The 16,822-nt window shown below is 49.0% G+C and overlaps 1 protein-coding gene across 1 annotated transcript; it reads right to left on the bottom strand.

Annotated features, from left to right (window-relative positions):
• Positions 1-8,721: 8,721 nt before the first annotated feature.
• Positions 8,722-10,570, bottom strand: LOC127326424 (7-deoxyloganetin glucosyltransferase). The gene is made up of 2 exons (XM_051353280.2): positions 9,971-10,570; positions 8,722-9,874 (listed from the first exon to the last, which is right to left on the bottom strand). The coding sequence occupies exons 1-2, from the start codon at positions 10,485-10,487 to the stop codon at positions 8,937-8,939; spliced, it is 1,455 nt and encodes a 484-aa protein (XP_051209240.1). The 5' UTR covers positions 10,488-10,570; the 3' UTR covers positions 8,722-8,936.
• Between the last annotated feature and the right edge of the window lie 6,252 nt (positions 10,571-16,822).

Below are 16,822 nucleotides of genomic sequence, written 5' to 3'. Positions count from 1 at the left end.
GATTTTGAAAATCACAACTTTCATACACGCCTAGGCGGAAAAAATCCAGCTCTGCGGTTTTAGTTGGAAAAAACATACACGATCTAAAATGAACAAGTAAAGGAGGTAAAAGACTCAAAAGAGTGAACCAGAAGCTTTATTTCATTGATCATGTATAACTATTACAGAGTTTAGAACTCGGAAAATATATGCTAAGTGTAGAAAGGACGTAGCTGTGCGATATTCCAAGGGCGATCTGTTTCATCGTAGATGTCATCCGGATCCTCACGCTTGCGTTTCCGGTGCCAATTAGCAGGTCTATCCCTTAACTCGCGGAAATCGACAAGGTAGTACGACCCGTTATGAAGCACTTTGCTAACGACGAAGGGTCCTTCCCATGGAGATTGCAGCTTATGGTCTTTCACCTGTCGAAGGCGGAGGACCAGGTCTCCTGCCATGAAGGAGCGTTTCCGAACTCGACGACTGTGATAACGTCGGAGCTTTTGCTGATAGATGGCGGATCTCTGATCTGCTAAGTTCCGAGCTTCCTCGATCAGGTCCACAGATAGCTGTCTTGCCTCGTCAGCTGTTTCTTCATTGTAGGCGGAAACTCGCGGTGAATCGTGGATGATGTCGGAGGGAAGTACGGCTTCGGATCCGTATACCAGGAAAAAAGGGGTAAACCCTGTTGATCTGTTAGGGGTAGTTCGTAAACTCCACAGAACAGCCTCCAACTCATCAGCCCAAGCTCCGGCTGCTCGTCGCAGCGGTCCTTCAAGGCGTGGTTTAATTCCTGATAATATTAGGCCGTTAGCCCTTTCAACCTCGACCATTGGACTGTGGATGAGCCACGGATGCGAGGTCCGATCGTATCCCCATTGTCTCACAATAATCCCTCAATTCTCCTTGAGCAAAGTTCGTGCCATTATCTGTGATTATGCTGTGCGGGATGCCGAATCTCATCACGAGGCTGCAGACGAATTTTAGTGCCGTAGCACCGTCGGCTTTTCTCACCGGCTTAGCCTCGATCCATTTGCTGAACTTGTCAACGGCGACCAGGAGGTACTCAAAACCGCCAGAGATGATTTTTTTAACTTTCCAACCATATCAAGCCCCTGCACCGCAAATGGCCAGGTGATAGGTATGGTCTTCAGCTCTTGGGCTGGAGCGTTTGGTTGAGTAGCGTAAATCGACAACCTCGGCAGGTCTTGACTATTTTATCGGCGTCTTCTTTAGTCTGTAAGCCAATAGAAACCTAACCGAAAAGCTTTTGCAACGAGTGATCCGGGAGCGGCGTGATGCCCGCAGTCCCTGCGTGGATCTCTCTGAGGATTTCAATGCCATCTTGATTGGAGACGCATTTAAGAAATACCCCCGTCGCACTTCGTTTGTAGAGCTGTCCATCAACTATTGTGTAGGTTCGTGCTCGCTCGACGATACGTCGTGCGAGGACCTCGTCCTCTCGGCAACTTCTGATCGATGAGGTAGTCCAGGAAGGGCTGGGTCCAGGCCGGAATGATAGCCATCACTTCCCTAGCCGGAGACACCGCCACCTCTGGGTTTTCCGGGTTAGCGCCTTAATCGAGGGTATCCGGAGATGCTCCAGGAAAATGCCAGGCGGAATTGGTTTCCTGCCGGATCCGAGCTTGGATAGCATGTCTGCGCCGTGTTATCGTCTCTCCCGACGTACTTGACTTCGTATCCGAGGAAGCTCTTGGCAATCTCGTCAACTTCGTCTCGTAGGCCGCCATGACGGAATTTCTCGCGTTCCAGGTTCCGGCTACGTGTTGTGCCACCAGGTCGGAATCTCCACAGCATATGATGTGCTTGATCCCTATTTCCTTAGCGATGCGCAGACCGTGTAGTAGAGCCTCATATTCCGCCATGTTGTTGGTAGCTTCGAAGTGGATCTGCAGAACATACCGCAATTCTTCTCCCAGGGGACTTCAGGGTGACTCCGGCTCCCGAGCCTTGATGCTGCTTGGATCCGTCGAAGTGCATGACCCATGTTTCTGGTTCCGGCTCCAGGACTTGCATCCGGAGCTTCGTCCAATCTGCAACGAAATCTGCTAACCTGAGATTTTACCGCAGTCCTTGGCTTGTAAGCGATGTCGAAGGCGGATAATTCGATGCCCCATTTAGCCGTACGTCTGTTGCGTCAGCGTTGTTGAGAATTGTTGACAGCGGAGCCTTGCTCACGATCGCTTTCGGATGCTCTTGGAAATAATGCCTCAACTTCCGGCTGCCTAGGAACACGCCATAAGCTAGCTTTCGAAAGTGAGGATATCTCTGTTTTGATTCCGTCGGCACCTCGCCGATGTAGTAGACAGGTCTCCGGACGTCATATTCATGACCTTCTTCCTTTCGCTCCACCACGATGACGAGGTCGACGACTTTGTTGGTAGCTGCCAGGTAAAGGAGCATTGGCTCGACTCTGCTGGAGCTGCCAAGATAGGAGGGAGGTGAGTATCTCCTTCAACCCTCGAAGAGCTGCATCAGCTGCGTCGTCCTGCACAAATTTGTCTGTTTTCTTCAGCAGCTTGTACAGAGGTAGTGCCTTCTCGCCAAGACGGCCGACAAACCTACTGATTGCTGCAACACAACCAGTTAGTCGTTGCACATCTTTGAGACAAGTTGGCCTTTTGATGCACAGGATTGCCTTGATCTTTTCCGGGTTAACCTCAATGCCTCCGTGAGAGACTATGAAGCCAAGGAGTTTTCCTACTGGCACGCCAAAGACGCACTTCAGCGGATTCAACATCATCTTGTACCTGCGGAGGTTGTCGAAGGTTTCGTGAGATCGCTGATCAAGTCGGATCCTTTCCGGGTCATGACCGCGATGTCGTCGACGTAAGCGTGAACGTTCCGGCCAATTTGGTCCTTCATGCACCGCTGCATCTTACGTTGTTAAGTAGCACCTGCGTTTTTCATACCAAAAGGAATAGTAACATAGCAGTAAGTACCAAAGGGGGTAATGAATGAAGTCGCCTTTTGGTCGGATTCCTTCATCCGGATCTGATGATACCCGGAATACGCATCAAGAAAACACGAAGTTCCGCCCCGCCGTCGAATCAATGACTTGGTCAATGCGCGGCAAGGGGAACGGATCCTTCGGGCAATGTTTGTTCAAGCCGAGTAATCGATGCACATTCTTAGTATTTCAGTGTTCTTTTTGGGTACAAGGACGGGATTCGCGACCCAATCGGTATGGATAACTTCTATTACAAAACCTGCTTCTAGTAACTTTGCTAGTTCCATTCCTATGGCGCGGCGCTTCTTATCTCCAAAGCGTCGCATAGCTTGCTTCACCGGTTTGGCCCCCGGATTTATGTTGAGGTAGTGCTCGGCGAGTTCCCTAGGTACTCCGGACATGTCAGAAGGTTGCCATGCGAAGATATCCATGTTAGCGCGGAGGAACTCGACGAGCGCGCTTTCCTATTTGGGGTCCATGTTGGCTCCGATCGAAACCTGCTTGGAAGAGTCACCTGGGATGAGGTCGTGCTTCTTGGTTTCTATCGCGGGCTTGAAGGAGGTTTTCTGCTCGGAGATTTGCTTCTTGGTGGTCTGCATCTCGCCGGATCCACCGCGGCTCGTAGCCTTTCAGCTCTTCTCCGGATATCACGGACTGCGAAGGCGGCTTCGCCTAACTCGCACTCATGAGCTTTTTTGTAGTCTCCGGATACGGTAATCATACCTTTAGGACCCGGAATCTTGAGCTTGTTGTAGATGTAGCACGCTCTTGCGTGGAACTTGTGGTAGGTGGGCCTGCCGAAGATGACGTGGTAGGAGCTCTTGAAGGGCACAACTTCAAACGTGATCTTCTCTTCGCGGAAATTATGAACATCGCCAAAAGCCACGGGAAGTGTGATGCTGCCGAGGGAGTTCGCCTTCTTACCCGGAACCACGCCATGAAACTCAGTGGTGCTGTGTTTGAGCTGTTCCTTGGTGAGGTTCATCCGCTCTAGAGTCTCCAGGTACATGATGTTCAGGCTAGCTCCGCCATCCATGAGGCACTTGGAGAAGTCATACCCGTCTATGCGGGGACTTACAACCAAGGCGTAGCACTCCTTTGGCACAATTGCGGGATGATCCTTCCGATCAAATGTGCACGGGATTTCCGACCACCTGACGTACTGCGGCACAGCCGGAACTATGGCGTTCAGGATCCGGGTAGCTGACTTGGAGGCGCGCATCGTTGGGGTTCCGAGGAAAGTGTGGTAAGCCCCCACGCTCTTTTTGTCGAATGGGTTGGATTTTCCTGCGGATCCTGCCTTGGGATCCGGCGAGTTATCATCCTCATCCATCGCCTCGGAACTATCATCCTCTTTGTCCTTATTCTTGCCCTTGCCACCTTTGCCGCGAGGGCGGTGCTTCCGGGCGCGCTTGTATCCGGCTTCCGGGTCGTTCTTTAGATCATTGACCCACTTGCAGTTGCGGTTGGTATGGGTGGACTTCCCTGTAACCGGATCCAGATGGGCCAGGCAGGGCATGTCTCTGTACTCCTCATAGGTTTGCGGTGCGCGGGATCCGGCAGCAGTGACCTCGGAGGTATGCTGCTGACCCCTGCCGGCTCCGCCTCCGCGTCCGCGTCCTCTTCCGCCTCCTGGACCTCCGCGTTGAAACGCCATGGCGACCATCTCGGATCCGCCACTCTTCTCGGTCATCGTGGTTCTTGCGCTTATGGCTGCTGCTGCCGCCGCCGTTGTCACGGTTCTTCTTTTGTTGGTGCGGGGGATTGCCGTGGCTGCGAGATCACCGCCTGCGTCGTCGTCGGCGGCAGTGTGATCGCTAGCGATGGTGATCATGTCATCCAACGTCAGTTGATTTGCATTGACCATGCAGGTTAGCTTGTGTCGCAGCAATCCTCCTCGCTGCAAGCCCCCAATGAAGGCGTGCATTGCCGTGCGGTTGTCAACGTTCTCGCACTCGTTTCTGCATGCCAACCATCGGGTAAGGAAATTCCTTGATGTTTCGCCCTTCTTCTGGATGCAAGCCTGTAGGTCGCTTGTTGTGGCAGGTCTCTTGTAGGTGCCCCTGAAGTGTTTCTCAAAAGCGTTCTTCAGGTCGAACCAGCAAAAGATGGAGTTCTTCTCGAGGTCGCTGAGCCAGATCCGGGCTGGACCTACAAGGTACAACTGGAGCATGCGGCAGGCGATGTTAGGGGTTCCTCCGGCGAAGGTTACAGCATTGTAGTAATCCTCAATCCAGGTATCCGGCCTTTCGGTGCCATCATAATGCTTCAGATTTCCGGGTAGCTTGAGGTTCATCCTTGGCTTTGGTTCCTCTCGAATCATCCTGCCAAAGCACTTCGGGCCAATGTAGTCGGTTCTGTACTCGTTAAGGCGGTCCCGCGCGTCGCGCGAGCCGTGGCGAGGAGACTTTGAGCGAGAGCGAGATCTCCGGCCATTGCCTCCGCCTCCACCTCTGCCGCCACCGCTAGGTGGTGGGGAGGGAGACCTGCGAGGTGGGCGGTCTGACTTCTTGCTTCCGCCATCTGAATCTCCTCGGCCTTCCTGGTGCTGACTCCGGCTCCTGTGGCTGCCTTCGCCTTGGCGCTGGCTGCCTGGTCGTTCCGGCGAGGCTCCGGGTCACGGCTCCGACGAGGCTCTGGGTCGCGGCTCCGACGAGGTTTTGGATCACGGTTCCGGCGAGGCTCTGGACCGCGGTCTTCATTCCGACTCCTCCTGGGCTCGGGCTCATGAACATTGTTCTGATTCCGGCGAGGTTCCGGCGAGCGCTCCCCTGTTTCGTTTCTTGGCGGCACGTTGTCGCGGATAACAAGCGCACCATGCCCTACGGGCCTGGTGTTTCCGGCTGGACTACGGCGGCGAGGGGGTCGCGGGTAACCGTTGGGTGGAGGTGAGGGGTTGCGGTATTTGCCTCTTCCGGAGTACATCGCGTCCTTTCCCTTCCTTGGATCCGACGGAGGCGTACGTGGACGGAACGGGGATCGGATTTGGGTGCTCCCTTGCCCTTCTTCTCGCGCTCCGACGATCCGGTGTGCGATTCATCGTCCTTCGCGCGGTAGATACACGTTATCCGGATTGGATTCCAACTCGCGCCGAAGTATACGCCTTGTTCTGCTGCTGCATTGCCGAAGCGACAAGTGTGCGGAGATAGTTGATGTCAACTTCTTCGTCCTTCTTCTTCAGCAATTCCGCAGCTTTACGCATGTTGTCCTTTGGAGTTTCCGTGGCCGGTGATCTCGCGGGCGTGTTGAAGGGTATTCTGCGAGGCGGAATTGCTTCTCTAACAATTCGATCGGCCTCCGCTCGCGCATAGGTCATCTTTACCTCCCACTCAGCCCTCATGCTCTTGACCTGCTCGAGTGTGGCAGCAATCTCGCGGTCCTGTCTCTCGAAGTTTTCCGTCCAGGCTGCATGATCTGCCCTTCCTATCCTTAACGCAGCTTCGGTATCGGCGAGCCTCTTGGCTGTGGCCAGCATTTCCTTTCGGGCGGTCTCTAGGGCCTCCAGATCTGCGGCGTCGCCCGGGGTTAAAGGTGTGTTAAGAACTGCTCGCGCGGCCACCTCCTCTCGCCGACAAGATTTCCTCCGAGGGAGAATCCCTTTGGGGTCGCACTCGAGACATTGGAGATCCTTGATGGGATGGTTGGGGGTCGATTGGCTGACCTGGTCTCCGGATCCAGCTTTGTCCCAGCTGCTACCGTTGCGAGAACCTGCTTGGGCTGGGCGGAGTCGACTTCAGGCTGATCGCCGTATCCGTACTCCCTTATCTTGCGAACGAAGTCATCAGATTCCGTGGACGGGGTGTCGCCGGAAATTGGGCTCAGATTGCCCAAAATCGACTCTTCAACCGGAGCTTCGCTTTCTCCGACAAGCTGAGCCTGATCCGGATCTGCGCCGCTTCCGGTGCCTCTACCGCTCAGGACCAGCTCCTTCTTCTTGAGGGGCGGTTCCTGCGGTATGGGCCAAGAAGTGTACGAAGTGGCACCTCTGCTTTTCTAACACCTGGGAAACCCAGGCGGATCTGCATTGGTCTTCCACCTTTGTTTCCTGCTCGGGGGCGGATTGGGTGGGCTTTGAAATTTCAGATCCGAGGCGGAATCTTCCTTGGGAAGCTCCTGCATCTCGATCGGATCTTCGCGACGGCGTCCAGCTCTGCGGCGGTCGCGTCTGCGTTACTTACTGCTGGGTTTCCGTCGGAATCGACGGTTTCCCCGATGAAGATGTGAATGCCGCCAATTGGGACGATGGAGGGCTTGACGGGGTTTGTCCTAGCCGGAATCCAGCACTCATCCGGAGGGACGATCGGCAGATTTCCGGCGTAAAGGACGCGCCCCACAGCGATGGTGTCGTCGTAGCTTCCCATGGCGGAACCCTCCCGGTTCCGGCCTCCAGACGCCACAGGCCCCACGGTGGGCGCCAACTGTCGTTGCCTAATCGACGGTACCTCGGAGGAGGGATCCTCACGAGGGGGAGAAGAAGTAGGGGCCATAGGGCGGAGTGCACACGGGACGGTGGTACGCGAGTTACCCAGCTTCGGAACACCTGCACGATGACAGAGCCTACTGCTGCTTGTCTGGAATTATCTGGGCGCTTTCGCGTTGTTACAATGAGTTGTGGTTGTGCCTCTAGGGCTCCCGGGATCCGGCTTATAAAGGCGCACGGATCTAGGGTTTACATGGAGAGTCCTAGCCGGATTACAGATAGCCTAGCTACGATACAATATCTTGCCGTGCACGTCACGGATCCGCCTTCCATACACGTCGTACTGGATCCGGGTTCCTCATGGGCCTCCCTGGATCCGGGTCACTCCTAGGTCGGTACGGATCCGGCCATCGATCCTGGGCTGGACTTCTTCCTGCATGATCAACAGCAACTGGGCCGCCCGATGGGCCACATGCCTCATCACCGTCTGTGGGCCACCCGGGCTTGCCGGATCTAGGCACTGTCGATGGTACACCCATGAAGTATACCCACAACAATAAGCCAAATGTTGGTAAAAGTGATCAAATTCGCCGAGTTATGCATGAAATTTGTCATCCAGGGACGTTTTTCTCTAAAAAAAGGGTGAACCCCGGGTGTGCCGACCGGGGAGACGGCTAGAACTTCGGCGCTCCACGGGCCAAAGTTTCGTCCAATCCGGCACTAAATAGCATCGGATTTCGGCCCGGGGAGCCCCAACGGCTAGGGATGCTTTAACAAATGTGACTGTGAGCAGCCAGTCTTCCATAGAAAATTGCAATACACTCATTCAGAAATGGTGAATGAACCTGGGTGCGCGCGCACCCATTTACGAAAAATTTAAAAAATACTATTTAAAAGTTTCCAAAAAATGTGAAGTAAATTTTTGCATGTAGATATTATGTTGATATTTACTCGTGTGTGTTTTCACGGAAAAATACCATTATGTGTGACCTACACAAAAATGACAAAATGCAAATTCCTATTCCTGTGAATAGTACAAATTTCGGTTCACTATTCTCATTTGGACATTTTGTCATTTTTATGCAGACAACACACAATGGTATTTTTTCGTGAAAACTCACACGAGTAAGTATCAATATAATATGTACATACAAAATTTTACTTCACATTTTTTGAAACTTTTAAATAGCATTTTTTTGAAACTTTTAAATAGCATTTTTTTTGAACTTTTCGTAAATGGGTGCGCCTCGTGCACCCATTGTTAAGTTATCACACGCCTCAAAAATGCATTGTCCAAAACTGAAAATTGCTCAAAAGTCAAAACAAACATAAAATACGAAAAAATGCATGATTTCAAAAAGCTACTCCCTCCGATTAATAAGTGTTGGGAACTTATATAAAAGTTGTACTAACTATGTACAAAATCCCCGACATTTGTATGAATCGGATGGAGTAATTAAGCAAAGGGGTGAACAGCATCACGCACTGATCACATTTCATATCATGGACACCCATACATGTGCTTGTTCGCCATCGAGCGGTGATCAACCGAGTTAAGAGTAGCCCCTAACTGTTCTTACCAGAGAGCAACACATCATTGATCAGTGCATCAAGATTAGCCAACGACCTTGCCGTGGACCGAACAGCCGCCTCCCTCCACTCGACAGCTCTGTTCTTCATCTCCCTCCCCTTCTCCCCGTCCACCGCCTCCCTGATCCTCCCCTCGACCGCCTCCCGCCGCACGTTGTCGCCGATCTCCATCGCGACGCCCCACTCGACGCACTTGTACCGGCAGTTGGTCTGCTGCTCGGCGAAGAACGGCCAGCACAGCATCGGCACGCCACCGCACAGGCCCTCCACCGTCGAGTTCCACCCGCTGTGCGTCAGAAACACACATACGGCTTCGTGCCGCAGCACCGCCTCTTGGTCGCACCAGCCCACCAGGAGGCCCCTGTCCTTGGTCGCCTCCAAGAACTCGGGCGGCAGCACGGCCGCCTCGCTCCTCACGATGTCCGGCCGAACGATCCAGAGGAAGTTGTGGCCGCTGTTGGCCAGCCCCCACGCGAACTCCACCAGCTCGTGGTTGCTCATCACGGTGACGCTCCCGAAGCTCACGTACACCACGGACCCGGGCTTCTTGCCGTCGAGCCACTCGAGGCAGGCGCGGTCTTCTTTCCAGAGGCCGGAGCTTACCGCGTCGAGCGGGCCCCTGGAGGGGACGATTTGCTCGGCGAGGGAGTTGAGCGGGCCGATGGTGTAGATGGCCGGGATGATGGCGCGCATCGCGTCGAGCGCCGGCTGCTCGAGCTCGTCCATGGTGTTGATGATGACGGCGTCCGCCTCCTCGGCGCGCTCCACCTGGTGTAGCTGGAAGGTCATCAGGGTGTCGTCGCGGTCCGTGGTGCGGAGGAAGGTCGGGAAGTCTTTCAGCCGCATGTGCTTGCTCATCCCGGGCGCCCAGTCCACCGGCATGTCCATGAACCCGTTCGTCAGCTGCTCTTCATCTGCGCGCCACACGGGATAATCGGTGAGACACGAACTACCGTACGAACTGCAAGTCAGAAACAATTTGAGGGCCGGCAGGCGGCAGATCAGGATACCTTTGAGGGGGATGATGCCCTGGTCGATGAGAGGGCGGAAGTTGCGGTAGCCCATGTAGCCGCAGGCGCTGGCGGTCCAGAACAGCGCGCACGGCACGCCGAGCTCCCTCGCGGCGTCCACGGTGAAGCTCATGAGGTTGTCCGCCACGACGCAGGTGACAGGCGGGACACCTGCCGATGAGCGGCCGAGGTCGGCGAGCAGGTTCTTGAAGTGAGGGGGGCAGGCGGTCATGGTGGCGTAGGAGAGGGCCGCCGGGTCCTGCGTGGCGTCGGCGTCGGACGAGCGCAGGCCGTCCGGGATGATGGCGAAGCGGAAGCCGGGGAGGCCCTCGGCGGCGCTCGCGCCGCGCGAGCGGATGAGGCGGCGGTGGTTGTACTCGGTGCTGACGAAGGTGACGTGGAAGCCCTTGCAGTAGAGGACCTTGGCCAGCTTCATCATCGGCGTGATGTGCCCCTGCGCCGGGAACGGCAGGCACACCGCGTGCGGCTTCTCGCCGGCCGGTCCAGCGGAGTCCATCTCTGCTGCAGTGGGGAACTGGGGATTGACTATTGAGGTTTTCGTGGATGGATATGGATTTTATTTTTTCATATTCATTCTGCTTTCTAGCTGACTGAGCATAGTATTTCGCGGTTACTCGAACACGTAGAACATTCAGCAGATGGAGACAGAAAACAAAGAGACAGCTTACGTGCACACACGCCTACCACTTTTGACTTCGTTGTTTCAATGTCATTTTGCTATTTGCACGTGATGCGTTATGGGAAAAGATAGGATACGCTCGATGGACGTCAAATGATAGTTGATCACTTCACCATCAAGTTGGGCTGGACAAAAAGCTCGAAGCTCGGTGAGTCAAATGAGTGCTCGGTGAGCACCAACCCACGGTTCAACACTGCTGAGAGGACGGTCGGCTCATTCTCCCCCTTCTAGCTCTCGGTCTTCTACAATATGTGAGCTCCTCCTCTCTCCCATCGGGCCTCTCCCTTCTCCTCTCCGCCGGAGTAGCCGGCCTGAGTTGGAGAGGAGATGATGCCGGAGTAGTTGGTAGGTCTAGTTTTAGGTTTTCTGGTTGTTTTCTGGTAGTTTGGAGTAGGGCACTAGGCTGGGCCAGATGTGGTGTAGCATGTGTTAGTGGATCCTCCTCGTCGAGCTCCGACGGTCGACGGTGAGAGATTTCACCCCAGGGATCTCCGTTCATAAGGTCCATCTTTGTTGCTGTTGCTCTGGGATTCTTGCTAGTGTGCTGCTCTGTTTTCCTCCTCTGGCCGATCGTGGAGGCGAGGGAAGGTGGGAGACGGAGGCTTGCATGACGGCCTCTCGAAGCAGCTAGGGGGTCATCTTCTTCCCTGGTGCTTCGACGCGGTACCAGGAAATCGTGGATGACGACCTTCGTTGTGCTCCCGAGGTGGGAGTCGGTGAAGATCTCCTCAGATGTGAGGCCCCCATTCAATAAGTGTCTCCGCCTCCTCTGCATCGGAGGCCATCGGAACACGCTGCTCCTCTCGGCCGGTGTAATATCCCAGGTATTGGGGTAACAAAAATAGAGAAAACAGATGTGTGCATTGCATTCATGCATAGAAAATCTGGGCAATTTTCGCGCTTTAAAGTAAAACAGTCACAGTAACTGAAGTTTCACTTGACCTTGGTGGAATTGAAGTAGCTCATCAAGTCAAGCGCTATAAACCTCAATGTGACTTTGCTAAAACCTTGTTTTGGGCAGAGATGATTTGATCTAAGGGGTTAGATCAAATGGAACTAATAATCAACACAACAACACTTTACTCAATGATCAAATGCTTGATCTTATAAAAGATTATAATATGGTAATCCTTACCATAACATATGAACATACATCTATTTGGAAATCAAGTAACAATAAATGGAGAAACCATTCTTCACTTATCTTTTCCATGTCTTAAACTAATCCTTGATCCTACCATGAACCTCATGGTATTCATTTTACTTCACTCTTGGAAACATGACAAGGAAATCAACTCTAGAAATATATATTCTTCTCTATTCCATATTATTATACATCAAATCTAGAGAGGTGAGATTTCTATATTATTTACTAGAGAAGAAATGACAAACTTTGAGCTAAACCTTGGATATAAATATCCATATGATCAAAACATTATCTTCAAGAGGAACCCTAGAGTATTATTCAAGACATTCCTTAGAGAGAGAAACCATAAATGTTAAACATAGAGATTGATGATCACATCAACCTCTATGGAGCCTAACCTTAGGTTAGTATTAAAGATCTTCCCAAATGAGAGAGACCAATCATACTAATTCTAGCTTTACCTATTTAAGAATCAGGGAAAACCTTTGAACTAAAGTTTTAGGAACAACCATTTCATCTTGGAGTGGTGAGATACCCTATTATCACATGGAATAATACCATATCCATGAATTGATAAGGTGAGGAAGAGACTAACCCAATTAAGCTAGACAAATGGAACCTGAGCCTAGATACCTAAGGAGATATTAGGAGTACACCATAAACTCTAGAATAATATATTCCTATATAAGAGAGCTCAAGATATGGTGTTACCCTCCAGTTAGTTGAGGAAACACTTGGATTTAAGGGAGAGACCTATTATATATTCAAGTGGTTAAACCATCAATCCTTGAGAGAACTCTAAGTGAATATATATCTCAGGCATTTCCTGGGATATCAATCCAATGAGACAACCATGACCATGTCCACCTAAGGAATTATAAGAGAAGTAATATACCTTAGTTGATCAAGACAATACATGATCTTAGAAGTGAGAAACCTAACTCAGGAGAGATATACTTTAGAAAGCCAAACCTTGATCATTATAAAATGAGTAATGATCATAAACCCTAAGAACTTGAGGTAAAGATATTAAGAACAAGATGATCATGCCTAAACCATGATCATGCCCTTGAGATATGTGAGGATAAGTTAAACCCTAATAGGATAAACAGATATCATTCACCACATGAAATCGTAGGGAGGTAACTAGTAAGAAACCCTAAGCTTATATTCCAACCTTAACTTGTGAATCACATGGTGATCATCAGTAGAACCCTGTCACATCTATATTCCAATTATTCCTCAATTAAAGGACTTAAGAAAACCTTAGAGTAACACTCCATACTTTATATGGAGAAGAAACCATTAATCCATATAACCAAAGTTAACTATAAAAAGAACCATAACCACCTTAGTTACTTTAATGATAAATTGAGGATAGTAATAGAAGTTAATTGGGATTAGATAAAACTAATTCTCAAGTCCTTAGTAATTCAAGGAGAACATAAACAATTAAGCAAGTAACCATGTTACCTTGGTTAGGGGAGAATAAACCCTAGCAAATGCAATATGATGTCACCCCAATCCTATAAACTAGAATTATATCTCAACCCTAGTTTATACATCATTATGGTAATCATAATATAAAACCAGACCATAATGGAGATTCAACCCATGTGTCATTAGGTAATTAGCATTTGAACCCTAATGATTCATTAATCAAATCTTATGCTTCAATTATTAAACATAAGAAACACCTAATGCTCAAATTCCATAATTCAAACACATGTGTGGTGATGAAACACTTATCCACCACTTATACTTATAATTAATATCAAATCATGATTGAAACAATACTTATATCAGATACTTTCAAGGATAAGGTTAATGTTAATCTCAGAAGGGGGTTAAAATAGAAACTATTAAACCCTAATAAGTTGGGCACACATAAATTATATGTAAGTCATCCCATCTTAAATAGAAACCAAGCCTTATGAACAACCCCTAAAATACCTTGAGTTAAAAAGTACCAAAACCTAACAATACAAACAGATGGATACAAAAGAAGAAAATAACATTTAAAATGGGGATATAAGATCACATAACATCATGCCTAATGGCTATTTTGAATCACCCATTAGTATGTAATATAATCCAATGTGAAATACTTGTTTCAAACAGAATAATGATGTGATAGTCATCACACAACATCAAAATGGAATTAACATATAAAACACCTGCAAATATAACAGAATTCAAATATGAATTCAAATGGGCAAATTGAAAACAGAAAATAAAAATAGAAAGGAGAAAAGGAGAGGAAGCTTACCAGACCTTACCTGCCGCCGAAGCCCACCAGAAGCCCAAACTTCTCAGCCCAGCACGGCCCAGACCAGCCCACCATACCCCTTCGTCTAAAAAAACAGAGGAGAGGCTCGTCCTCATCCTCTTCGAGTGCTGGAGGCCAGCACGAAGACGTGCTCGTCTTATCCCTCGCGCTGGCGCCCTCTCCTCGACCGAATCTGTGACGAGGCACGCGTCCAGGCGCCGTATAAAGCCCTGGACGAAACCCTAGCTTCGTTTCTGTCAACACCCGGATTTTTAAGTCCAGATGCCTGTCATGCCATACCTCGCAATCCCAGGAATATTGTTGTTGCGAGACATAACAGCTGAATATCATAAGTCATCATTCATTACATACCATAGTCGTCTTTACAAATAGGGATCACATGATCCCATAGTACACACAGAGTCGATCTAGGGATCAACATTCACCAAGTTCATAGTTTCATAGCGGAAGCGTAACGTAGAAGGGACTCTCTAGTCCACAGGCCAACGTCTGACGTCAGAAGGCTCCCTAGTTGTCGTGGGCGTCCTGCGGGTCGTCTTCTTCATACTGTGGTTCTGCTTCGAAATCTGGCCATTTGAATAGCCAGGGACACAGCCGTGAGTACTTTAAAGTACTCGCAAACTAATACTAAGGTAAGTACTAACAATTCTAGTAAGGGGGTGCTCAGCTCTAGTTTATTTTGCGTAAAGCTAATTTTATTTCACAAACATTTTTGTAAACCACTCTTCATGTGCTAACTAACTCAAGTGGGAACATTAGTGTCATTCCCACAACCAGGTTGTGATTCCAAGTCAAAGTCTCCATTCAAGTTCAAAATCATAAGTCATCCTTCAGCATTCATAGTTTTCGAAAAGTTCTGATGACGGAACAGTATGGCCTTTCCAACTGTCCATAACCGAGGACGCGGCTATTCGAATAGGTTTAACTCTGCAGAGGTTGTACACTTGTGCCACAACAATTGCAATAGCTCGTCAGTGGGTAATCGGCCCTGATTTATCGTACGCAGTACGCGAACTACCAATCAAAACCTTTCATTTACATACCCTAGTATAGGCACCTCTCCCCATGAGCTTGGCCTCCCAGTGAAGACCAACTGTCAACCTGGGAACTGCACAGGGCTTGGGCCGGACATTCACCTCATCGCGCATCATATCGTATCTTCTCAGTTGTTTGTGGTAGAGGCAGCTTTCGGCATAACCCCGATGATGCTTGTTTAGAGGGAACCCATACTAAGACACACAAACTTCCAGTTAAGCCCTACCCAGATTCAGGTATTGTGGGGGTACGGTAAAATTGGAATGGTATCGCATCCGAACCCAACCATCAGTATTTTTGAAACATTCACCAAGTCATTCACCAGTCATATTCACCTTCAAAAGAAATCATTCAATGGAATGCATCTTCATCCCAAGGTTTCGAAACTCCTTTAAAAATCTCTCAATAGAATGACTCGTCATTCCAAGGTTTTCAAATCATTTCGGTTCCAGTTTCCCAAATGGAGGAGTCACTTTCAAATCAGCACTAGCATCTATGTATGAGGGGTGCTAAGTATTTTGCTTTGCTTCTAGGCTAAGTTTGATACTCTTGTACTAGTCCAATACTAGCCAAGTGAATCATGAATCAAAAAGTACTTTGATAAAACCAAAGTAAAAGGCTTGTAAAGTAAAAGCGGAAAATTGGATCAAAAGCCTAAAGTAAAATAGGGGAATGCTCTTGCTCATAGAGAGCTTAGCAAGTTGCAAGAGTATTATTGTGCAACCCAAAATGGTTTGCCTCAAGCTAGCTTGCATTGGTGGTAGCTTGCTAACTGTACTACTTTAGTAAACTTCTTTACCTTGACCAAAGTTAACTATAAAAGCAACTTGTTGAGAAAACAAGTAAAAACTGGTAATGTATAAACTTGGGATAGGCTATGTAGGAAAAGGGTAAGATTCATGGTGCCTTGCCCCAAGGGGCGTTGCACCTTGCAAGAATATTAGTTTGCAAACTACATATCTTAGCTTGCAAACAATATCACCTTGCAAAGGTAATTTCTATCAGTGCTAACTTGCGTTGGTAATAACTTGCAATACTATCAGCTTGCTACAGATTAACTTGCATCGGTATTGGCTTGCCTTGGTATGAAGTGAGGGTCTAAGTTCTCTTCTCCTTCCTTGTTGTAGAAGTCCTCCTCTTCCTGATGGTCTCCGGGACTAGCGTCTAAAATACGAATACGGGGCATACAATCATCATACCAAATTTACATACTAAACTAATCACATACAAGCTTCACACAACTTAGCTAGCATCCATACTACTATTAAGTGGGTGGATGTGTTCCTCTTATTCAAGAAAACATAGTTTCCTCTCATACTAACCTAGGTGTTACTTTTAATTACATCGAGAAATAAATTCCTCTTATTATATTATTAAGATTTAATTTCTCTGATGAACACAATATGACCTAGGTTGACTAAGGTCAACCTCTTCATACTCCTCATTTGAGAAAATGATTTAAATGAGGTTTCATACCTCATACAATTTAATACTAAAAGGGTAATGATTTAAGGTCACCAAATACTCAATATGAGATTATATAGACCATGGTCCATACCTCATGTTGAAATACTTGAGAACAAGATTTAAATGAGAAGGAAAAGCCTCTCATAAGATTTAACACATAGTTGTAACTAGGTTAACAACTACCATTGAGGTGATTTCACATCCTCAACAATT

The sequence above is a fragment of the Lolium perenne genome, chromosome 6 (genome assembly GCF_019359855.2).
Source record: "Lolium perenne isolate Kyuss_39 chromosome 6, Kyuss_2.0, whole genome shotgun sequence".
NCBI lineage: Eukaryota > Viridiplantae > Streptophyta > Magnoliopsida > Poales > Poaceae > Lolium > Lolium perenne.
Note: the sequence above shows the minus strand (reverse complement) of the source record. Positions and strands in the feature narration are given on the sequence as shown.

Bases quoted from the DNA above. Each gene is read 5' to 3' on its own strand.
- LOC127326424 (XM_051353280.2), bottom strand. From the start codon at position 10,487: ATGGACTCCGCTGGACCGGCCGGCGAGAAGCCGCACGCGGTGTGCCTG. The intron at 9,875-9,970 runs GTATCCTGATCT...TGTGGCGCGCAG, and splicing joins GGGCATCATCCCCCTCAAAG to ATGAAGAGCAGCTGACGAAC.